This window comes from Anomaloglossus baeobatrachus, chromosome 1 (assembly GCF_048569485.1).
Source record: "Anomaloglossus baeobatrachus isolate aAnoBae1 chromosome 1, aAnoBae1.hap1, whole genome shotgun sequence".
In the NCBI taxonomy this organism is placed as follows: domain Eukaryota; kingdom Metazoa; phylum Chordata; class Amphibia; order Anura; family Aromobatidae; genus Anomaloglossus; species Anomaloglossus baeobatrachus.
Genome location: NC_134353.1, coordinates 920751150 through 920775679, shown reverse-complemented (window position 1 = coordinate 920775679; position 24530 = coordinate 920751150). Strand labels below are relative to the sequence as shown.

Below are 24530 nucleotides of genomic sequence, written 5' to 3'. Positions count from 1 at the left end.
GGGGGTATACCTGAAACAAAGACCTAACTATTGTAACGGTCATCATGATGGCGCATGAGGAGAAGGAGGAGCAGTCCAGCGATTATCCAAAGTCGAGAAGTGTACCCATGGGTGAGTGGAGGTACATGGCAAACTTTAAATTCCGCTCTCATTTGCTGGTGGTGTGGTGAAGTCTGGCCCAATCCAACCCTTGTTCATCTTTATCAGAGTCAGCCTGTCAGCATTTTCAGTTGACAGGCGGGTGCGTTTATCTGTAATGATTCCACCTGCGGCACTAAAAACACGCTCTGACAAAACGCTAGCAGCAGGGCAGGCCAGGACTTCCAAGGCGTAGAGAGCCAATTCATGCCACGTGTCCAGCTTGGATACCCAATAATTGTAAGGCACAGAGGAATGTCGGAGTACAGTTGTTCGATCTGCAAGGTACTCCTTCAGCATCTGGGCAAACTTAGGATTTCTTGTGGCACTACCCCGCACCTCAGGGGCTGTGGTACGTGAGGGGCTGAGAAAACTGTCCCACATCTTAAAGACTGTTCCCCTACCTCTGGCGGATTGGACTTGTGCCTCTCTCGGCTGTACGCCTCGGTTGTCCACTGATTCCTGACCTATGCCGCTAGCGTTTTGTGAGGGGAATGCTTTGCCTACTTCCGTGAGTATGGCCTTCCGAAACTGCTGCATTTTGGTTGACCTCTCCTCCACGGGAATAAGAGACAAAAAGTTCTCCTTGTAGCGTGGGTCTAACAGTGTTACCAACCAGTAATGATTGTCGGCCAAGATGTTCTTAACGCGAGGGTCACGAGACAGGCAGCTTACCATAAAGTCAGCCATGTGCGCCAGACTCTTAACAGCCAGGACTTCAGTAGCCTGACCAACAAGATGACTGAACATGCTGTCCTCCTCCTCCTCCTCCTCCTCCTCCTCCTCCTCATCTACCCTGTCCTCTGGCCAGCCACGCTGAATCGAGGATATGACTGGTGTGCATGTCATATCCTCAATTTGGCCGGAGAGTTGCTCCATGTCTTCATCCTCCTCCTCGTCATAGTCCTCCACTGCACGTTGTGATGAGACGAGGCTGGGCTGTGTGTTATCACCCACACCCACTACTGTTTCTTGCTGCAACTCATCGCGCTCCGCCTGCAATGCATCATGTTTGTTTTTCAGCAGGGACCGTTTTAGAAGGCAGAGTAGCGGTATGGTGACGCTAATAATGGCGTCATCACCACTCACCATCTTGGTGGAGTCCTCAAAGTTTTGGAGGATGGTACATAGGTCTGACATCCATCTCCACTCCTCAGGTGTTATGTGTGGAGTCTGACCCATTTCCCGACGGCTTAGGTGATGCAGGTACTCAACAACTGCCCTCTTCTGCTCACATATCCTGACCAACATGTGCAGAGTTGAATTCCAACGCGTGGGGACATCACACACCAGTCTGTGAGCCGGAAGATGCAAACGGCGCTGAAAGCCGGCAAGGCCGGCTGAAGCAGTAGGTGACTTTCGAAAATGTGCAGACAGGCGGCGAACTTTTACCAGCAGATCAGACAGCTCTGGGTATGACTTTATAAACCGCTGAACCACGAGGTTGAGCACATGGGCCACGCATGGAACATGTGTCAGCTGGCCTCGCCTCAAAGCCGCCACCAGGTTCCGGCCATTGTCACAAACGACCTTTCCTGGCTTTAGGTTCAGAGGTGTGAGCCAGTGATCTGCCTGCTGTTTCAGAGCTGTCCACAGCTCTTCTGCATTGTGGGGTTTGTCACCTATGCAGATTAGCTTCAGCACAGCCTGTTGCCGCTTCGCCGAGGCAGTGCTGCAGTGCTTCCAGCTTGTGACTGGTGTGGAGGGCACAGTGGATGAGGATGCGCAGGAGGAGGAGGAGGCTGAAGAGCATGACATTCCGGAGCTGTAGAGTGTGGGTGAAACACTGACTGAGGTAGGGCCTGCAAACCTTGGTGTGGGAAGGACGTGTTGCGTCCCTCGCTCAGACTGGGTCCCAGCTTCCACAATATTAACCCAGTGTGCCGTCAACGAGATGTAGCGGCCTTGCCCACAAGCACTTGTCCACGTGTCTGTGGTTAGGTGGACCTTGGGTGAAACAGCGTTGTTCAGGGCACGTGTGATGTTTTGTGACACGTGGTTATGCAACGCGGGGACGGCACACCGGGAGAAATAGTGGCGGCTGGGGACCGAGTAACGTGGGACAGCTGCCGCCATCAGGTCACGGAATGCTTCTGTCTCCACCAGCCTAAAAGGCAACATTTCCAGCGCAAGCAGTCGCGAAATGTTAGCATTTAGAACTGTGGCATGTGGGGTGTTGGCAGTGTATTTGCGCCTGCGTTCAAAGGTTTGCTGAATGGATAACTGAACGCTGCGCTGGGACAAGGACGTGCTTGATGATGGTGTTCTTTCTGCGTAGGCAACTGTAGGTGCAGGAGTGGAGGAGGCTTGTTCGCAGGCAGCATGGACAGAGGATTGGCTCGCATGCACAACCAGCGAAGACGTAGCAGTGACATCAGCAAGCACTGCTCCTCGACTCTGTTGTACTTCCCACAAAGTCGGGTGCTTGGCTGACATGTGCCTGATCATGCTGGTGGTGGTCAGGCTGCTAGTTTTGGTACCCCTGCTGATGCTGGCACGGCAGGTGTTGCAAATGGCCTTTTTTGAATCATCTGGATCCAACTTAAAAAACTGCCAGACTCGTGAAGACCTAACATTTGGACAGGCACCTTGTGTCGTCGTGTTGTTCCGGGGAACGGTTGCCTGACTTCTGCCTGGGGCCACCACCCTGCTTCTTACTGCCTGTTGTGATGCTACGCCTCCCTCCCCCTGTGCACTGCTGTCCTCGCTCTGCATATCCTCCTGCCAGGTTGGGTCAGTTACTGGATCATCCACCACGTCGTCTTCCTCTTCCGCACCCTGCTCCTCCTCCTGACTTGCTGACAATTGTGTCTCATCATCGTCCACCACTTGTTGAGACACGTTGCCAACTTCGTGAGAACGTGGCTGCTCAAATATTTGGCCATCTGTACAGACGATCTCCTCATGACCCACTTCAATATGAGCTGGCGAGAGGCCAGAATGTGTGAATGGAAACGTGAACAGCTCTTCCGAGTGTCCAAGTGTGGGATCATTAATGTCCGAGGAGGACGTGTACTCAGCCTGGTGGTAGGAAGGAGGATCAGGTTCAGAAATGTGCGGTGCAGTATCACGGCTACTGACACTTGACCGTGTGGAAGACAGAGTGTTTGTGGTGGTGCCAATCTGACTGGAAGCATTATCCGCTATCCAACTAACAACCTGTTGACACTGGTCTTGGTTCAAGAGCGGTGTACTGCTGCGGTCCCCAAGAATTTGGGACAGGACGTGCGAGCGACTAGATGTGGCCCTTTGTTGTGGCGAAATTAGAGCTTGCCCACGACCTCGGCCTCTGCCTGCACCACCATCACGTCCACTTCCTTGTTCCTTGCCAATGCCCTTGCGCATTTTGCAATGCTGTGCACTGCTGACGTGTATATTCACTACTTGTGCGTTATATCAAAGTTTCTGGAAATTGCACACAAGTGCACCTGTACGCTGCCACCGACAGGCACACACGTGCGGTTTTAAAAACCAAGCACGGACGCAATAATAACCTAACACAGGTTTTAGGAGCAAAAATTAAGAACTCTGACACTATCAGCCACTGCTGACTGACGTGTATTATACACTACACTTGTGCGTTATATAATAGTTTGGTAAACGCACACCAGTGCACCTGTACGCTGCCACCAACAGGCACACACGTGCGGTTTTAAAAACCAAGCACGGACGCAATAATAACCTAACACAGGTTTTAGGAGCAAAAATTAAGAACTCTGACACTATCAGCCACTGCTGACTGACGTGTATTATACACTACACTTGTGCGTTATATAATAGTTTGGTAAACGCACACCAGTGCACCTGTACGCTGCCACCAACAGGCACACACGTGCGGTTTTAAAAACCAAGCACGGACGCAATAATAACCTAACACAGGTTTTAGGAGCAAAAATTAAGAACTCTGACACTATCAGCCACTGCTGACTGACGTGTATTATACACTACACTTGTGCGTTATATAATAGTTTGGTAAACGCACACCAGTGCACCTGTACGCTGCCACCAACAGGCACACACGTGCGGTTTTAAAAACCAAGCACGGACGCAATAATAACCTAACACAGGTTTTAGGAGCAAAAATTAAGAACTCTGACACTATCAGCCACTGCTGACTGACGTGTATTATACACTACACTTGTGCGTTATATAATAGTTTGGTAAACGCACACCAGTGCACCTGTACGCTGCCACCAACAGGCACACACGTGCGGTTTTAAAAACCAAGCACGGACGCAATAATAACCTACTAACAGGTTTTTTTGGGGAGCGACAATTACAGTACAGACAAGTCAGACACTATCTGGACTGTTTTACACTGTGTACACCAGCCCCAGATATGATGAAGGCTGGTATACGGTCACCACTAGGAATGGCTATATATACCCTGCCTGCCTGCCTGCCTGTATACTGGTACAATAGTCCTGACAAGGACTCTTTTGGTCACTAGCCTGTATTCAGACCTGGCTATACCCTGCCTGTATATAGCAACAATAGTCCTGAGAAGGACTCTGCTACTGTACTCCGACCTGGCTATACCCTGCCTGCCTGTATACAACTAGAATAGTCCTGAGAAGGACTTTTGGTCACACTGTTTGCAGCCCTGCAACTGAAAAAGCTATAAAGGGCCGCAAAGCTTTCCCTGAATCAGCGACACTCTCCCTACACTCACTGTCAGAATAGCTGTGAGCAGAGCACAGCGCGCCGGCCGATATAAAGGCTCGGTGACGCTGTGCAGGCCGGCCAATCACTGCAATTCCACAACTAACAGGGCTGTGGCATTGCAGTGGTCTGCCAGCCAATCCCTGCATGAGGGCTGGCTCTCAAAAGAGCGCCAACATGCAGAAATGAAGACCACGAGTAAAGCACGAGTATCGCGAGATTACTCGGTCCCCGCCGAGCAGCCCGAGTACAGTGATACTCGTGCGAGTACCGAGTAGTGACAAGCATGCTCGCTCATCACTATTTATTATGCTTTTGTCGTTGATTTTTACATAAATGCAGCTCTTGCTCTATGTTTTCCTTTTTTTATGTTTTTTCTTGTAAAAAAAACAAAAAAAATTTGCAAGCTGATAAAAACTATAAAAAGTGTGAAATAACCATTGAAGTGTTTAAATAATGGATATTTCAGTGCGTACTCCGCACCAAAATCCGCTTGAAAATTGCATACAAGTGACCGTCAATCTTTTCAGTGTTGCGTTTATTCGGATGAGAACTTTACCCATTGGAAAACCACCGTGGTAAAATTAAAAAAAACAAACAAAAAAAAAACCGCAGAGGGCAGCCACATGCGGATTAATACCATATGGAAATTGGATGTGTGTTATCTGAGGTGGTCCAAAAAAGAAAACCGTGGCAGAAATCTGGGGCTCAGCCTCCGCTCTCTGCAGCGGCTCACACAGTAATTGTATTTTCAGGGTATCCTACATGACCAATGACCTCAGATCACTGCAGCTGCACACACACAGTGGCATTATGGCTTTTTTATTTTCTCAGTGTCTGGCCCGGTACCGGGTGACTTATATTCCTACTCGCGGTCACTTACGCTGGCACATTGGTAAAATCTTGCACCGTAATCAGCTCCATTTCCTTGATATGTTTCTCTTTCACAGGCTTCTTCGCCGGCTCTGGGACGATGACCTTCACTTCCACTGGAGGCTCCTCACCTGGGACTGAATTACTGAGAAAACAGATGACACAAGATAGTAATATTCAGAGACCGAAGTCTGGATTGCCAGAGGAAGGGACGGACGAGGACGGGACATTCTGCGTCGTCCACAGTCGCACGCTGGGCTCTAATCTGCATAATGCAAATGTCTGCGTGGAGGAAACACAGGAAAGGTCTGTGCACAGTGCGGCTCTCAGGGGGTGAGTGGCTGGAAACAATGGGAGGTCGGAACATAGACGCCTGGGGGCTACAATGAGCATCTTGTTATTTTACAAAAAAAAGCAGAGCCAACAGGAGACACAATGGCACTGAGCTGCCCTAGTGCTACTGGTGCTGCTCTTTATGGGGGTTACAGGATCAGTTATGATCTAACCAACAAAATCTGCCATACGACAACACAGGGATCTGAGCCACTGACGCAAAAATCAATTATAGCTACATGTAAAGGATTTGACCACCTTATACATAGCTGCGGTCATGCAGGCGTCTCTCCCCCGGCCGCGCGCGCAGGCGTCTCTCCCCCGGCCGCGCGCGCGCAGGCGCCTTTCCCCCGGCCCCGCTCGTGCAGACGCCTTTCACCCGGCCCCGCTCGCGCAGGAGCCTTTTACCCGGCCCCGCTCGCGCAGGAGCCTTTCCCTCGGCCCCGCTCGCGCAGGAGCCTTTCCCCCGGCTCCGCTCGCGCAGGAGCCATTCCCCCGGCCCCGCTCGCGCAGGCGCCATTCCCCCGGCCCCGCTCGCGCAGGCGCCATTCCCCCGGCCCCGCTCGCGCAGGCGCCCTTCCCTTGGCCCCGCTCGCGCAGGCGCCTTTCCCCCGGCCCCCGCTCGCGCAGGCGCCTTCCACCCGGCCCCGCTCCCGCAGGCGCCTTCCCCCCGGCCCCTGCTCGCACAGGCGCCTTCCCCCCCCGCCCCGCTCTCGCAGGCGTCTTTACCCCGGCCTCGCTCGCGCAGGCGTCTTTTCCCCGGCCCTGCTCGCCCAGGCATCTCCGCGCACCCCGGTCATGGAACAAACAACATTATCATTCGCCGCTGTACAGTTTGCATTAAAGGAGGTGCAAAAGAGCAGAAAGCTGCCAGAGTAAAAAGACCCTAAAACAAGAGAGAAGATCAGGTTGACCGGATTTCCCTGGCCCTGAATATACCTGTTTTGACATTTCTTGGGAAGGTGAGCTGGGATATTGTCGCTGAGATGAGTCGCGTCCTTGGCGTCGCTCTCTAGAGTCACCTGAAGCTCCTAAAGGAGAAGAAATAAGTGGAATATATTAATAATAAAGTGGATGTGGTGCTCTCCAGGCACAGGTGATCCTTCACAGATCTTTCCAGCATTCGCTGATGATGCTCCTTCTCTCTGTCGGACTCCACCATAATAAATAAATATAGCTCCGGCACTCCTTAGAGAAAAATGCAAAAAGTCTCGGGTGGTGCTGAATACGTTTTTATTAAACCAAGAGATGAAGTCTGTCCCAACGTTTCGGTCTACAACAGACCTTTTTCAAGGGATCTATCAGACTGACAAAATAAACAAAAAAACAAAAACAGAAAGAAAAATGAATATACAATAACACCCTGCACATTACATTGGGTCTCCCCCTCCCTTTTTTTGCCCGGCAGCACATGCACAGGTATGATCTTAGATAGTCCACGGTTATCCCGTGGTAGGATTCTGTACGTTTCTCCCTTGACTCTTACCATTTTTTTATTTAGAACACAAACAGTATCTCGCCTCCCAAGGTTTTGCTAACAAGACTCTTCCTATTTCTCGTGTAATTAGCGTGGCACATAACCTGGGTTATACGGTCACAGGTACTTATTATATGTCAGTGTTCACACTGTTCATCATGTATCTTTTCGCATACCTAAGAGTTTTTTCATTCTCTCATATAGCACCCAACCCTACTGTTAGACGCGGTTGACGATTACACATGTTGTCCGTTGGTGCATATTTATTTTCTGCAATACTCTAGGTATGTTCATATGTATTACTTACTAGTTACGGCATCTATCCATGGTATCACATGTCCATACATTTACTGTATTTTCGTGTTGCCTTGATCATTTTTCTCCAGGGTATTATGTGCGGTTGCAAACATTTGTACCATAAGATGTTATTTTTTGACTATAATGCTGCATTATACCATGCTATGTTTCCCCTTATCCATTTTTGTAAAATTTCCTTCGTGATGATATATTTCTTTATTGTATATTCATTTTTCTTTCTGTTTTTGTTTTTTTGTTTATTTTGTCAGTCTGATAGATCCCTTGAAAAAGGTCTGTTGTAGACCGAAACGTTGGGACAGACTTCATCTCTTGGTTTAATAAAAACTTATTCAGCACCACCCGAGACTTTTTGCATTTTTCTCTAAGGAGTGCCGGAGCTATATTTATTTATCTGAGGTCGATTTTTCGCCAGAGAACCCAACTAGATAGTGAGCCAGGCTTATTTTTTCTATTGGACTCCACCATAATGTCACCATTGTACAGACGGTCTGCAATACTTTCAGCTTTGTCCCCCTCCCCAATTTTCCTCCTCATCCTTGGACACGATACTCAGCACTTCCTCTACCCATTGCCGACCATTCACCCAGCCAAACACAGCGGCCACGTCTCCCCCCATCTCACCTTCAGGGACTTTGCGATACTTTCTTGCCTCTGAACTTCTGTCTCCACTTTATTCAGGAGCTCGCACAGAAGGTGCAGCTCATAGGCCACTTTACGGAGCACGTTCCCCAAAGAGGGGTCCTGACCTGTATATAGGCGGAGACACAAATGTTATACAGCGGTGGGGCCTCCATCATAATCACCGGGAGACCCCCTAAAACACGTCACTAGTAACGAGTCATGCGTTTTATAGTTAATAAAGCAAATAAGAAGGGTCCAACAAAGCCTGTCATGGGGAGGAGAAAAAAAGGGGGGAGAAGAAAAAAAAAGGGGAGGAGAAAAAAAAAGGGGGAGGAGAAAAAAAGGGGGAGGAGAAAAAAAAGGGGGAGGAGAAAAAAAAGGGGGAGGAGAAAAAAAAGGGGGAGGAGAAAAAAAAGTGGGAGGAGAAAATGGGGGGAGGAGAAAATGGGGGGGAGGAGGAAATGGGGGGGAGGAGGAAATGGGGGGAGGAGAAAATGGGGAGGAGAAAATGGGGGAGGAGAAAAAAAGGGGAGTGGTAAGGGGAGGGAGGAAGGGGGGGAGGAGAAAAAAGGGGGCGGAGAAAGAAGGGGGCGGAGAAAGAAGGGGGCGGAGAAAGAAGGGGCGGAGAAAGAAGGGGGAGGAGAAAGAAGGGGGAGGAGAAAGAAGGGGGAGGAGAAAGAAGGGGAGGAGAAAGAAGGGGAGGAGAAAGAAGGGGGAGGAGAAAGAAGGGGGAGGAGAAAGAAGGGGGAGGAGAAAGAAGGGGGAGGAGAAAGAAGGGGGAGGAGAAAAAAGGAGGACGAGAAAAAAGGAGGACGAGAAAAAAGGAGGGGGACGAGAAAAAAGGAGGGGGACGAGAAAAAAAGAGGGGGACGAGAAAAAAGGAGGGGGAACGAGAAAAAAGGAGGGGGACGAGAAAAAAGGAGGGGGACGAGAAAAAAGGAGGGGGGGACGAGAAAAAAGGAGGGGGACGAGAAAAAAGGAGGGGGACGAGAAAAAAGGAGGGGGACGAGAAAAAAGGAGGGGGACGAGAAAAAAGGAGGGGGACGAGAAAAAGGGGGAGGAGAAAAATAGGTGGAAAAAAAAGGGGGAGGAGAAAAAAGGGGGAGGAGAAAAAAGAGGGAGGAGAAAAGAGTGGGAGAAGGAAAAAAAAGGGGAGGGGGAAAAAGGGGGAAAAGAAAAAAGGGGGAGGAGAAAAGAGGGGGAGAAGGAAAAAAAGGGGAGGGGAAAAAGGGGGAAAAGAAAAAAGGGGGAGGAAAAAAAAAGGGGGGAGGAGAAAAAAAGGGGGAGGAGAAAAAAAGGGGGAGGAGAAAAAAAGGGGGAGGAGAAAAAAGAGGGAGGAGAAAAAAGAGGGAGGAGAAAAAAGAGGGAGGAGAAAAAAGAGGGAGGAGAAAAAAGAGGGAGGAGAAAAAAGAGGGAGGAGAAAAAAGAGGGAGGGGAAAAAAGAGGGAGGAGAAAAAAGAGGGAGGAGAAAAAAGAGGGAGGAGAAAAAAGAGGGAGGAGAAAAGGGAGAGGAGAAAAAAGGGGGAGGATGAGGAGGAAAAGAAGGAGGAGAAGGAGGTGAAGGAGGAGAAGCTGATCTGTAATACATGGATGACTAGAATACAGAGGTGCGCCCTCCTCTCTGGCTCATTGTGGGACTACTGAGCTGGGGACAATGGTGTCATATTTCCTAATAGGGAATATACCCAGGGGGCGCCGTTCCTCCATACAGAACATTGTGGGGTGCCCGATCCCCGAGCTGACAGCAGGGAACACTCACCGATGTGACGCAACTGCAATGTCTTCTTGATGATAGAAATTTTGGAATTGACGTGGAAACATAAATCGTCCGTGTCCGGGGTCTCCATCTGTCACCAAAACACTGGGAATGAATATCAAGGCAGTGATAAGTAGGGGTGGGGCCAGGATATGGCTGGTAATGGGCAGAGCAGAATGGAGGGGGCTGGTCAGGGTAAAGGGACACAGGAACTTGTGCACCAAGGTGGCAGAGGACCTCGGCACAAGTTGTACCTGCTTCTGTTATATGGGCACTCTATGTGGTTTTATGATGGGGATACTGTGCCACGCTCTTGTTATCGGCCACTGACTGCTGCACTGTGGTGCCATCTATAATTTGTAGTGCCCCCTGTCACTAGTGATGCCCTCTTTCACTGGTGGTGCCCCCTAGCACTGATAGTGCCTCCTAGCAGTGGTGATACCCCCTAACACTGGTGGTGCTCTCCTTCACTGGTGGTGCCCCTTGTCACTGATGGTGCCCCCTAGCACTGGTGGTGCCCTCCTTCACTGGTGGTGCCCCTTGTCACTGATGGTGCCCCCCTTCACTGGTGGTGCCCCTTGTCACTGATGGTGCTCTCCATCACTGGTGGTGCCCCTTGTCACTGGTGGTGCTCTCCATCACTGTTAGTGCCCCCGTCACTCGCGGTGCCTCCTATTACTGGCACACACTGTGGGTGTTTTTATTGGGTTTCTAGAGATTGTCCTATTATGGGGGAACTCTGGTTTGCTCTTTTATGGGAGAAAAGGTTGTACACTAATGCCGGCTCTAATATGGGGGCACTATGACAAGAACGTTTATGGGGCACTGTGTCAAGATTCTGTTATGATGGATCATGGTAATGCTGTTAGGCTGTGTTCACACACTGCGTTTTTTACCTGCGTTTTTGGTCCGTTTTTGGTCCGTTTTTGCTGCAGAAATTTCTTGAGAAATTCTTGTAACCTTTCTGCAGACATTCCCCAGCAAAACCTATGGCAAAAAAAATTAGCTGTGCACACACTGCGTTTTTTTTCTTAAGAAAATTCTTTCAGTAGATTTTCTTAAGAAAAAGAATGAGCATGTCACTTCTTTTCTGCAGCTAACTGCGTTTTTTGCCATAGATAATTGGCACAATAACGCAGGGAGCAACCAGCGGTAAAAACGCACCAAAAACGGACCTAAAACGCACCAAAAACGGACCTAAAACGCACCAAAAACGCAGGTGCGTTTTTGGTGCGTTTTTTAACACAGGTGCACTCTTAAGAAATTTCTTAAGAAATTTCTTAAGAAAAATCATTTTTCTAGTGTGAACATAGCCTTATGGGGCAGTATGACTTTTTCTGTAATAAGAGTGCTCTATTATGGGGTGACTACAAGCAGTGCTGTCAGGGACCGTTCAGATTTGATGACGATCCGCATCCTGTACACTTGTACTTAACTTTAACCCATTTGTGTGCCATGGAACAATTGTGTGCCATGGCCTCCACTTAAGGCTATGCGCCCACGGGAAATTAAACCTGCGGATTTATCTGCAGAAAAAAGGTAAGCCGCACGAATGCCCGCAGGTTTTCTGCAGCTATTTCGTTGAACTACCGCAGCTCAAAATAGCTGCGGATGCCGGCGGGCAGCTGCGGTAAACCTGCGGCCGTACCTGCGGATATATCAGCAGGTGCGAGCTCCCGTGGGCACGTAGCCTAAGGCAGCCGTACATTGCGCAGCGTGGACACAGACACTCCCCATGTCCCATAGGATAACATGGGGAGTGTCTGTACTTGGTGAAACCTGCGGATTTATCTGGAAAATCCAGATAAATCCGCAGGTTTTCCCACGGCAAAATCCGCAGAAGCAAGCTCCCGTGGGCACATAGCAAGCCTCTGGCAACTGTAAACACCGCTGTAAGTGGCCACTCTGCAGGGGGGTGGGGGTCTCTGAAATGGGAGCACCATGGAGGGTTGCAATCTATTGGGGGCTCTGAAATAGGGGCACCCGAGAAAGGGAATCTTGGAGGGTCTCTGAAATGTGGACACAATGACAGGGCTCAGATATGTGGTCACCATAGAGGGGCTACGATATAGGAGGCACTGTGGAGGAGCTCTAATATAGGGGGCACTCTAGAGGGGCTCTAATATAGGGGGCACTCTAGAGGGGCTACGATATAGGAGGCACTGTGGAGGAGCTCTAATATAGGGGGCACTCTAGAGGGGCTCTAATATAGGGGGCACTCTAGAGGGGCTACGATATAGGAGGCACTGTGGAGGAGCTCTAATATAGGGGGCACTCTAGAGGGGCTACGATATAGGGGGCACTCTAGAGGGGCTACGATATAGGGGGCACTCTAGAGGGGCTACGATATAGGGGGCACGCTAGAGGGGCTACGATATAGGGGGCACGCTAGAGGGGCTACGATATAGGGGGCACGCTGGAGGGGCTACGATATAGGGGGCACTCTGGAGGGGCTACGATATAGGGGGCACTCTGGAGGGGCTACGATATAGGGGGCACTCTGGAGGGGCTACGATATAGGGGGAACTCTGGAGGGGCTACGATATAGGGGGCACTCTGGAGGGGCTACGATATAGGGGGCACTCTGGAGGGGCTACGATATAGGGGGCACTCTGGAGGGGCTACGATATAGGGGGCACTCTGGAGGGGCTACGATATAGGGGGCACTCTGGAGGGGCTACGATATAGGGGGCACTCTGGAGGGGCTACGATATAGGGGGCACTCTGGAGGGGCTACGATATAGGGGGCACTCTGGAGGGGCTACGATATAGGGGGCACTCTGGAGGGGCTACGATATAGGGGGTACTCTGGAGGGGCTACGATATAGGGGGAACTCTGGAGGGGCTACGATATAGGGGGCACTCTGGAGGGGCTACGATATAGGGGGCACTCTGGAGGGGCTACGATATAGGGGGCACTCTGGAGGGGCTACGATATAGGGGGCACTCTGGAGGGGCTACGATATAGGGGGCACTCTGGAGGGGCTCTGATATAGGGGGGCACTCTAGAGGGGCTTTGCACTGCTGGCTCTGTTATGGGGGCTATGCGGCACTGCTGCAGGGGGTTTTACATGGTCAGTGTCTTTCTCTACACTATGAGGACTCCTGCAATTATGAAAGAACAGTGGTACAGTGCACACAGTGCACACACGCGCTGTATAACTCCGCAGTCACCGACCTTACAGCCGCTCCCGGGACCGGGGAATTCAAATCAAAACCGGCGAGCGCGCTGCTGACGTCACAGCCATCAGCCAATCAAAACCGTCTAGACACTAGAGGTCGCGCAGGAAGCACAGAATGTCTCCGGGCGGCCATATTTCTGAAGACCGCATTCACCTGCCGACGGTACGGGAAAGGTCCCAGTGTAGACGCGGACCTGTGGAAGCAAAGAGCAGCTGGAGAGTTGTGCGTTACCATAGTGCTGCAGCATCCAGCCTGCGCCTGGTTTATATGTAACTGGCCATTATACATACCTTCAGGAGCCCACAACAATAGTCCTGGGTAATTTTATTGCATATTCGGGTGGATTTCAGTAGAAATATGTGAGCAGCGCTTATGGGGCTTTTTTTCCCTCCTCATGGGAAACACCAGGTTTGCTGATTAAGATTAGTTGACTGCAAAAACTGTTTAAAAAAAAAAAAAGTTCAGCAAAAAGTGCAGTTTTATATATTTTTTAGATTTTATTATTAATTATTATTATTATTTTTATAATAGCACCATTTATTCCATGGCGCTTGACATGTGAAAAAGGGGCATACATAGACAAGAACAATAATCATACACAATACAAGGTATAGGAGGAGAAAGGACCCTCCTGCGAGGGCACAGTCTACGGCGGATGGGTAAGGGGACAGGAGGGGAGAGGACCCTGCCCACGAGGGCTCACAGTCTACGGCGGATGGGTAAGGGGACAGGAGGGGAGAGGACCCTGTCCGTGAGGGCTCACAGTCTACAGGGGATGAGTGAGGGTACAGGAGGGGAGAGGACCCTGCCCACGAGGGCTCACAGTCTGCAGGGGATGGGTGAGGGTATAGGAGGAGAGAGGACCCTGCCCGCGAGGGCTCACAGTCTACAGGGGATGGGTGAGGGTATAGGAGGAGAGAGGACCCTGCCCGCGAGGGCTCACAGTCTACAGGGGATGGGTGAGGGTATAGGAGGAGAGAGGACCCTGGCCGCGAGGGCTCACAGTCTACAGGGAAGGGGTGAGGGTACAGGAGGAGAGAGGACCCTGCCCGCGAGGGCTCACAGTGTACAGGAGGAGAAAAGACCCTGCCCACGAGGGCTCACAGTATACAGGGAAGGGGTGAGGATACTGTAGGTGAGGGAAGAGTAGGTCATGTGGCGCTATGGTGGACTGTGGGTTACTGCAGGTTGTAGGATTGTCGGAAGAGGTGGGTTTTCAGATTCCTTTTGAAGGTTTCCAAGGTAGGTGAGAGTCTGATGTGTTGGGGTACAGCATTTCAGAGTATGGGGGGAGGCGCGGGAGAAATCTTGTATGCAATTGTGAGAAAAGGGGAGGAGATGTATGGAGGAGACAGGTTGTATGTCACGGTTTTGAACTGGAGTCTTTGGGCAATGAGAAGCCAGTGAAGAGATTGGCAGAGATGAGAGGCCGGGGAATAGTGAGGGGAGAGCTGGATTAGTCGTGTAGTAGAGTGTAAGATAGATTGGAGGGGTGCAACAGTTTTAGAAGAGAGGCCACAGAGCAGGCGGTTGCAGTAGTTGCGGCGGGAGAAGATGAGGTCATGCACTAGTGTTTTTGCAGAATCTTGGTTAAGGAATGTACGGATCCAGGAGACATTTTTGAACTGGTGTTGGCAGGAAGTGGAAAGGGCTTGGATATGTGACTTTAAGGAGAGAGCAGAGTCTGGGGTTAACCCAAAGCAGTGAGCACGTGTGACTGGGGAATGTGAGCAGCCATTGACTTAGATAGATAAGTCTGGTGGGGGGGATTGAATGAGATGAGGGAAAGATGATGAATTCCTATTTGTCCACAAAAAAGGATGAAATAGCAGACAGATATTGTGGGATTTTGGTTAGTAAGGAGGTGATCTTGGGTCCAGAGCGGTAGATCTGGTTATGATCCGCATAGAGATGATACTGGAATCTGTAGGACTATATGAGCTTTCCAGGACAAAGCTATAGATGGAAGAAAGGAGGGGTCCCAGAACGAACCTTTGGGGGCACTAATAGATAGGGGGCGAGGAGAGGAAGTGTGAGATGCTGAATGTCCGGTCAGGTAGGTGTAAAGTGATCCAAGATAAGGACAATGGTCAGGTATGTGTAAAGTGATCCAAGATAAGGACAACGGTCAGGTAGGTGCCAAGTGATCCAAGATAGGGACAAGTCTCTGATGCCAAAAGATGAAAGAATCTGTAATAGGAGGGAATGGTTCACTGTGTCGGAGGGAGAGGACAGGTCCAGGAGGAGGAGGACAGAGTAGTGTCGCTTGGCTTTGGCAGTTAGTAGGTGATTAGTGAGTTTAGTTAGGGCAGTTTCAGGAGAGTGATGCGGTCGGAAGCCAGATTGTAACCAGTCAAAGAGAGAGCATGAGGAGAGGTGGAAGGACAGTTCAAGATGGATATGCTATTCCAGTAATTTTAAGTAATTATGAGCAAACCCAAACTATAAAGTTCGGGATCTTTAACGGATACCTAGTGTCCGTGCACGGACCAAGACTACTGAGTTCTGAGGGAACTCCGTGTAACTGTTCGGATTCAGCCATCTGAATAATTAAAAATTAAGATAAAGAAAATAAGGAATAAAGCAGGAGCGTTATACTTACCGAGTCTCCTGCAGAGCTGTAACACTGCTTCCGGGGCCGCTCATTAACCCCATACATATTCACTGCTTCCCAGCTTGAGATTGATTGCAGTAAGACCGTGCCCCCACCCTGTGTGATGGCATCTGTGATTGTTTGGAATCACACGCTGTCTGTGTCCTTGTAGTGTAAAAATAAATAAAGAAATTGGCATAGGGCCCCCCCATATTATGATGCCCAGCACAGATAAAGCATATGGCTACAGACTGAAGCCCCCAGCCGTGCGCTTACCTTGGCTGTGTATCAAAATAAAAGGCTTTTTTTTATTACCATATTTTTCGTTTTATAAGACGCACCAGATTATAAGACGCACCCCAAATTTGGAGACAAAAAAGTAGAAAGAAAAATAAATATGGTGTCCGTTTTATAATCCGGTGGTGTTTTATCAGGGAGAGGGGACAGCAGCGGACCGGGTGTCACAGGAGCCAGGGGCGATACTGTAATACTGCAGTGTTGCCAGTGGTACAGAGGGGGGCCTTGATACTCACTGCGGACGCTGCTCTGTGCGGGAATGGTGGCGCGGCTCTTCTGTGCGGGGCTTATGACGCGGCTCTGCTGTGCGGGGGAGGTGGTGAGTCACCGACCATTCTGAAGATGTCGGTGGTCGGTTGTGAGAGCTTCGAATAATGGTGGTCAGAGTTTGGGCATATGCAGATGAGAGATTGAACTGAGAGCTCCATCTGCACATGTGCTGACTCTAGGCGCCATTATTTGAAGCCCTGACCGCCAACCGCCGATATCTTCAGAATGACCGCCCGCCGCACAGAGCAGAACACAGCAGAGCAGAACTGCACAGAACAGGGCCACATCACCAGCCCCGCAGAGAGCAGAGCAGCCCCGCACAGAGCAGGACCACATCACCAGCCCCACTCAGAGCAGAGCCACGCCGCCTGATGCACAGAACAACGCCGCACAGAGCAGCGTGGGCAGCACACCGCATAGCATTACCACTGTCTCCTGTGATCCCTCTTCACCACCCTCGGTAAACTACATTCGGATTTTAAGAAGAACCCATCAAGCATTCTAGAATACTGTATATAAGAGCCCAGGCCGCTCTGTATAATGTAAAAAAACCCCACCTTTATTATACTCGCCTAGGGAGCAGTCCAGTCCGATGGGTGTCGCTGCTCTCGGTCCGTCGCCTCCTCCATCTTGTGCAGTCGCCATCCTCCTGCCCAGCTCCATGTGGATGACATGTCCTGCATAATTCACAGTGAGGCCTCCATTGTACTCCTGCGCATGCGCATTTTGATCTACCCAGCTGAGGGCAGATCATTGTATTGTAGTGCGCATGTGCGGGTGGTCTTTGACTTTTGTTAGCGCCTGTGCATTAGAATGCTGTGCTCTACCCTTGTCGCGGACGGGGGGCCAGACCTCCGCGAGGGGATGCTCGGATCCGGGGCTTCTCCGTGGCTCTAGTGGAAACCGGATCCAGGCTTGAGCAGCGCTCCGCCGCCCACGAGTGAAAAGGGGGGTTATATATACAAGGGAGGTTGTCTGTGACGCCACCCACAGTGTGTGGTGAAGTGGGACACCACCGCTGCGGTTATGGGGCACCCGGGGGAGATATTGCGGCAGCAAGATGTTAACCCCTCCGTGGGCAGGGATGGATGCCCCGGGGCCCAGTGTCTTTGCGCTGAGCAGTGATGGTGCAGGGGCCGGCGCGCCTGGCCAGGCCGGGGATGGTACTCACGATTAGAAGAAGTACACAAGTCCTGTGGTAAACCAAATTGGTGGTGGCCGGCCTCCGCAGACGGGTGCATTTACTTCCTCACCCGGGTGTGGTAGTTGAGTCTTTCTCCTCTGCACTGTTTGTGGAAAATGGGACTGCCTGGTGTGTAACTCAGGTTCCCGCTCCCGGTTCTTTGTTTGGGAGCCATGCCCGTCTGACGCTGACCCGTGGGATCTACAGGCCCTGGTGATGGCCACTATCCCTTCTCTGTGGGTGGTTGTCTACTTTTCGGGACTTAGGTTGGGACAGAACCTATAATTCTGGCCTCAATCGGTGAATTATCTGGGCCGCTGGTTTCGGTCCCGACTTCAGGGTCCGAGTACCCCCTTTCTGTGCGTACGGTTTCCGGTCGGTTCTCCGGTGGCTGCACCGGCGGCCCACTACCCTGTCCCGGTCCACTCTGGATCCCCTGGCCGTCTTCCCGTCTCGTGCAGACTATGGCTACCATCTGCCACCTAGCCAGAGGCACCCAGGCCTCCAACCCTGGCATCTGTCAGATTTCTAGCTGCAGACCCTGACACTGGTCTGAGCTCCACACTTGAACCAAAACTTATCTGCTTGTTTTTCCCGCCCTGGGCTGTCTAGTCCCCTAGGTGGGCGTGTCCCAACCGCCTGGTCACGCCCACTGGTGTGCCTGTCTTGCACTGAGGGGGGGAGGTGACTAGGGTTTCAGGTCGGCTGATGTAACCCTTTGGGAAACTGGTGTACTGTGGGGGCCTAAATGTGCGTGTACCTGGTTCTCCAGTGCGCCATACCCTCAGCAGGAAAGCTAAAAGTGCGCAGGAGCACAATGGAAGCTTCTGTGTGGATGACATAAGATGCATCATACTCGGGGCTGGGCAGGAGGACGGCGATCGCACAAGATGGAGAAGGCGCTGGACCGAAAGCAGGAACACCCATCAGACTGGCCCGCTAAATAGGTAGAATAAAGGTGTTTTTTATGTTATACAGAGCAGCCTTGGCTCTTATATACAGTATTCTGGAATACTAGCATACTGGTGGTAGCCACAGCTCATAAGGAAAAACCTGATTACAGGTTCCCTTTAAGGTCTGGATAGTCCACATAGTATACAGTGCCTTGCGAAAGTATTCAGCCCCTTTGAATTTATCTGAATAGGATAACTGAAGTGAGCACTAATATATATATTATGAGTGCAAGCCAAAAATTACATACTATATACGGATAAGGCTGCACATCAAACTTAGATAATGGTATAATGCCTCAAGCATATGGACAAATATTGGAATATACAATGAAAAATGCTACTTGCTAATTTGAACATGTGAATAATGAATTGCATACCTGCCATGAATATTAGGAAAAAGGAGATATTTAGCAATCGCATTGATCAATGTAACTGAGTCCCAAGGCCTCGTCAAGGCATATCTCTATATTGGGGTCCCTAGCTCTGTGACCCTAACTGTGTGTCATCTCATTGCAATTAAAAACGGCTATGGGTGGAGAGGGGTAACTAAGGACTTTCTTATATAGGAGATGGAAAAAACATGGCCGAAAGGGGCGGAGCTGTGTTCACATTCAGAAAAAAACTACATATAACTGAATAGGATAACTGAAGTGAGCACTAATATATATATTATGAGTGCAAGCCAAAAATTACATACTATATACGGATAAGGCTGCACATCAAACTTAGATAATGGTATAATGCCTCAAGCATATGGACAAATATTGGAATATACAATGAAAAATGCTACTTGCTAATTTGAACATGTGAATAATTAATTGCATACCTGCCATGAATATTAGGAAAAAGGAGATATTTAGCAATCGCATTGATCAATGTAACTGAGCCCCAAGGCCTCGTCAAGGCATATCTCTATATTGGGGTCCCTAGCTCTGTGACCCTAACTGTGTGTCATCTCATTGCAATTAAAAACTGCTATGGGTGGAGAGGGGTAACTAAGGACTTTCTTATATAGGAGATGGATAAAACATGGCCGAAAGGGGCGGAGCTGTGTTCACATTCAGAAAAAAACTACATATAACTGAATAGGATAACTGAAGTGAGCACTAATATATATATTATGAGTGCAAGCCAAAAATTACATACTATATACGGATAAGGCTGCACATCAAACTTAGATAATGGTATAATGCCTCAAGCATATGGACAAATATTGGAATATACAATGAAAAATGCTACTTGCTAATTTGAACATGTGAATAATGAATTGCATACCTGCCATGAATATTAGGAAAAAGGAGATATTTAGCAATCGCATTGATCAATGTAACTGAGCCCCAAGGCCTCGTCAAGGCATATCTCTATATTGGGGTCCCTAGCTCTGTGACCCTAACTGTGTGTCATCTCATTGCAATTAAAAACTGCTATGGGTGGAGAGGGGTAACTAAGGACTTTCTTATATAGGAGATGGAAAAAACATGGCCGAAAGGGGCGGAGCTGTGTTCACATTCAGAAAAAAACTACATATAACTGAATAGGATGTGCAGCCTTATCCGTATATAGTATGTAATTTTTGGCTTGCACTCATAATATATATATTATAGTTATATGTAGTTTTTTTCTGAATGTGAACACAGCTTCACATGTTCAAATTAGCAAGTAGCATTTTTCATTGTATATTCCAATATTTGTCCATATGCTTGAGGCATTATACCATTATCTAAGTTTGATGTGCAGCCTTATCCGTATATCCTTTGAATTTATCAACCTTTTCCCACATTTCAGGCTTCAAACTTAAAGATAAAAATTTTTAATATTATGGTGAAGAATCAACAACAAGTGGGACACAATTGTGAAGTTGAATGATATTTATTGCTTATTTTAAATTTTTGCAAAAAATAAATAACTGAAAATTGGGGCGTGCAATATTATTCATCCCCTTTAAGTTAATACTTTGTAGCGTCCCCTTTTGCTGCGATTACAGCTGCAGTCGCTTTGGGTATGTGTCTATCAGTTTTTCACATCGAGAGACTGAAATTCTCGCCCATTCTTGCTTTGTAAACAGCTGGAGCTGAGTGAGGTTGGATGGAGAGCGTTTGTGAACAGCGGTTTTCAGCTCTTTCCACAGATTCTCGATTGGGTTCAGGTCTGGACTGTGACTTGGCCATTCTAACACCTTGATACGTTTATTTGTGAACCATTCCATTGTAGATTTTGCTTTATGTTTGGGATCATTGTCTTGTTGGAAGACAAATCTCCGTCCCAGTCTCAGGTCTTTTGCAGACTCCAACAGGTTTTCTTAAAGGATGGTTCTGTATTTGGCTCCATCCATCTTCCCATCAATTTTAACCATCTTCCCTGTCCCTGCTGAAGAAAAGCAGGCCCAAACCATGATGCTGCCACCACCATGTTGGACAGTGGGGATGGTGTGCTCAGGGTGATGAGCTGTGTTGCTTTTACGCCAAATATAAAGTTCGATTTTGGCTTTATCTGACCAGAGCACCTTCTTCCACATGTTTGGTGTGTCTCCCAGTGGCTTGTGGCAAACTTTAAACTACACTTTTTATGGATATCTTTGAGAAGTGGCTTTCTTCTTGCCACTCTTCCATAAAGGCCAGATTTGTGCAGTGTACGACTGATTGTTGTCCTATGGACAGACTCTCCACCTCAGCTGTAGATCTCTGCAGTTCATCCAGAGTGATCAGGGGCCTCTTGGCTGCATCTCTGATCAGTCTTCTCCTTGTTTGACATGAAATTTTTGAGGGACGGCCGGGTCTTGGTAGATCTGCAGTGGTATGATACTCCTTTCATTTCAATATGATCGCTTGTACAGTGCTTCTTGGGATGTTTAAAGTTTTGGAAATCTTTTTGCAACCATATCCGGCTTTAAACTTCCCCACAACAGTATCACGGACCTGACTGTTGTGTTCCTTGGTCTTCATGATGCTCTCTGTGCTTTAAACAGAACACTGAGACTATCACAGAGCAGGTGCATTTATACGGAGACTTGATTACACACAGGAGGCTTATATTTATCATCATCAGTCATTTAGGACAACATTGGATCATTCAGAGATCCTCAATGAAGTTCTGGAGTGAGTTTGCTGCACTGAAAGTAAAGGGGCCGAATAATATTGCACGCCCCAATTTCAGTTTTTTATTTTTTACAAAAATTTAAAGTAAGCAATAAATTTCATTCAACTTCACAATTGTGTCCCACTTGTTGTTGATTCTTCACCATAACATTAAAATTTTTTTATATTTTATGTTTGAAGCCTGAAATGTGGGATAAGGTTGAAAAATTCAAGAGGGGCAAATACTTTCGCAAGGCACTGTATATCCCTATCAGGTCCCTTATGCCCTCAAGCCAGTAGAATTCACATGTGTATGTCAAAATTCCCTGCCTAACCAGCCCTGTATCATTATGCAGAGAAAGTTATTATGCAGGAAATTTTGGCATACACTTGAATTCTGCTGGGTTGAGGGCATATGGGACCTGACAGGTTCCTTTTAAGTACCTTAGTTAATTGTTAGGCTATGTGCACACGCTGCGTTTTTTTGACGCTGCGTTTTTGTGCGTTTTTGGCCGCTAAAAACGCACCTGCGGCAAAAAAACACGGCACAAACGCATGCGTTTTTACCGCGATTTGGTGCGTTTTTGGCTGCGTTTGTGACCATGTGACCAGAAGGGGCGGATCCTCAGCCAACAGAAAAATAATGTTGCTTCCTGGTATCAGCTATGTTGGCTGAGGCCCTGCCCCTCCTGGTCACATGGGTATGACATCAGCAGAGGTCCTTCTAGTCACTTAGTAAAACGATTCTATAATAGAACTAGCAAAAATAAGAGGGGGAAAACGTACAGGCAGGGGGGCGGGAATCACTATTAATACCCACACCAGCTATCAGCTGATCGGCAGCTGCTGCCAATCAAAAAGCTGCTCATTTCACGTTTTGCAGCGTTTTTGATCTATGCGTTTTTCTGCGTTTTTCCAATGCATTGCATGGGGGGAAAACGCAGGAAAGAATTGACATGTCCATTTTTTTTTTTTTAAGCTCAAAAACGCAGCTTAAAAAAAAGTTGTGTGCGATCAGCAAAAATGAAAACTCATAGACTTTGCTGGGGAAGCAAAGTCATGCAGTTTTGAGGCCAAAAACGCACCCGAAAAACGCCGCAAAAAACGCACTGTGTGCACATAGCCTTATGCTGGCAGCATTGTTCAGTAATTTTTATGGCTGAAGGTTTACCTCTTCCATTGCACTAGCACTTTATTTCACTGATTATTCACACCCTTGTCTTCATTGTTTATGCTAAGCAGTGTTAATCAGGTGGATTCTTTACCAATTGTACTGGTTTCAAGGTTTTGCCACCGTACACGTATGAACTTGTGTTTTTTTTCTTTACTCCTGAAGAAGCTCTCATTTTGTAGGGGAAAGGCATGGAGTATTTTATATATAAGTGCTTATTATAGCACTCTTCAATCAGTCTGACATGTACATTGAAGGAAATAAGTATTTGATCCCTTGCTGATCTTGTACGTTTGCCCACTGACAAAGACATGAACAGTCTATAATTTTAAGGGTAGGTTAATTTTAACAGTGATAGAATATCCAAAATAAAATAAAAAAAATCACATTATTCAAATTTGCTTGCATTTTTCAGAGAGAAATAAATATTTGATCCTTCTGGCAAACAAGACTTAATACTTGGTGGCCGTCCCCCTCGTTGGCAGCCCAGCAGTCAGACGTTTTTTGTAGTTGATGATGAGGTTTGCGCACATGTCAGGAGGAATTTTGGTCCACTCCTCTTCGCAGATCATCTATGAGGCTGTTGCTTGGCCACTCGGAGCTTCAGCTCGTCCATAAGGTTTCTTTGGGATTAAGGTCTGAAGACTGCTAGGCCACTCCATGACCTTAATGTGCTTCTTTTTGAGCCACTCCTTTGTTGTCTTGGCTGTATGTTTTGGGTCATTGTGGTGCTGGAAGACAAAGCCAAGACCCATTATTAATATGTCCTGGCGGAGGGAATGAGGTTGTCACTCAGGATTTTACAGTACATGGCTCCATTCATTGTCTCATTGATGCGGTGAAGTACTTCTGTGCCCTTAGCAGAGAAACACTCCAACAAACATAATGTTTCCACCTCATGCTTGACAGTGGGGATGGTGTTCTTTGGGTCATAAGCAGCATTTTTCTTCCTCCAAACACGGAAAGTTGAGTTCAGGCTAAAGAGCTTAATTTTTGTCTCATCTGACCACAGCACCTTGTCCCAATCACTGTCAGAATCATCCAGGTGTCATTGGCAAACTTCAGATGGTCTGGCTTCACATTGGCCTTCTTCAGACGGGCCGGCTGCACATTGGCCTTCTTCAGACGGGCCGGCTGCACATTGGCCTTCTTCAGACGGGCCGGCTGCACATTGGCCTTCTTCAGACGGGCCGGCTGCACATTGGCCTTCTTCAGACGGGCCGGCTGCACATTGGCCTTCTTCAGACGGGCCGGCTGCACATGTGCCTTCTTCAGATGGGCCGGCTGCACATTGGCCTTCTTCAGACGGGCCGGCTGCACATGTGCCTTCTTCAGATGGGCCGGCTGCACATTGGCCTTCTTCAAACGAGCCGGCTGCACATGGGCCTTCCTCAAACGGGCCGGGTGTACATGGGCCTTCTTCAGACGGGCTGGCTGCACATGGGCCTTCCTCAAACGGGCCGGGTGTACATGGGCCTTCTTCAGACGGGGCGGCTGCACATGGGTCTTCTTGAGCATTGGGACTTTGCGGGCACTGCAGGATTTTAATCCATTACGATGTAATGTGTTACCAATGGTTTTCTAGGTGATAGTGGTCCCAGCTGCCTTGAGATCACTAACAAGTTCCC

The 24530-nt window shown here is 48.7% G+C and overlaps 1 protein-coding gene across 3 annotated transcripts in view; it reads right to left on the bottom strand.

The window, feature by feature from the left end:
* The window catches only part of SKA1 (spindle and kinetochore associated complex subunit 1), a 158330-nt gene that overhangs the window by 7973 nt on the left and 125827 nt on the right, over nucleotides 1-24530 (bottom strand). Inside the window, exons 2-7 of one of the 3 annotated variants that reach the window (XM_075327851.1) lie at nucleotides 13652-13801; nucleotides 13357-13554; nucleotides 10182-10269; nucleotides 8423-8547; nucleotides 6946-7037; nucleotides 5684-5818 (exon numbers count right to left, since the gene is read on the bottom strand). In XM_075327851.1, coding sequence (XP_075183966.1) covers nucleotides 5684-5818; nucleotides 6946-7037; nucleotides 8423-8547; nucleotides 10182-10269 — 440 coding nt within the window. In that variant the 5' untranslated portion in view covers nucleotides 13357-13554; nucleotides 13652-13801. Of the gene's footprint in view, nucleotides 1-5683; nucleotides 5819-6945; nucleotides 7038-8422; nucleotides 8548-10181; nucleotides 10270-13249; nucleotides 13292-13356; nucleotides 13555-13651; nucleotides 13802-24530 lie in introns of those variants that run through there. The other 2 variants (XM_075327860.1, XM_075327842.1) reach the window with 2 other exon arrangements.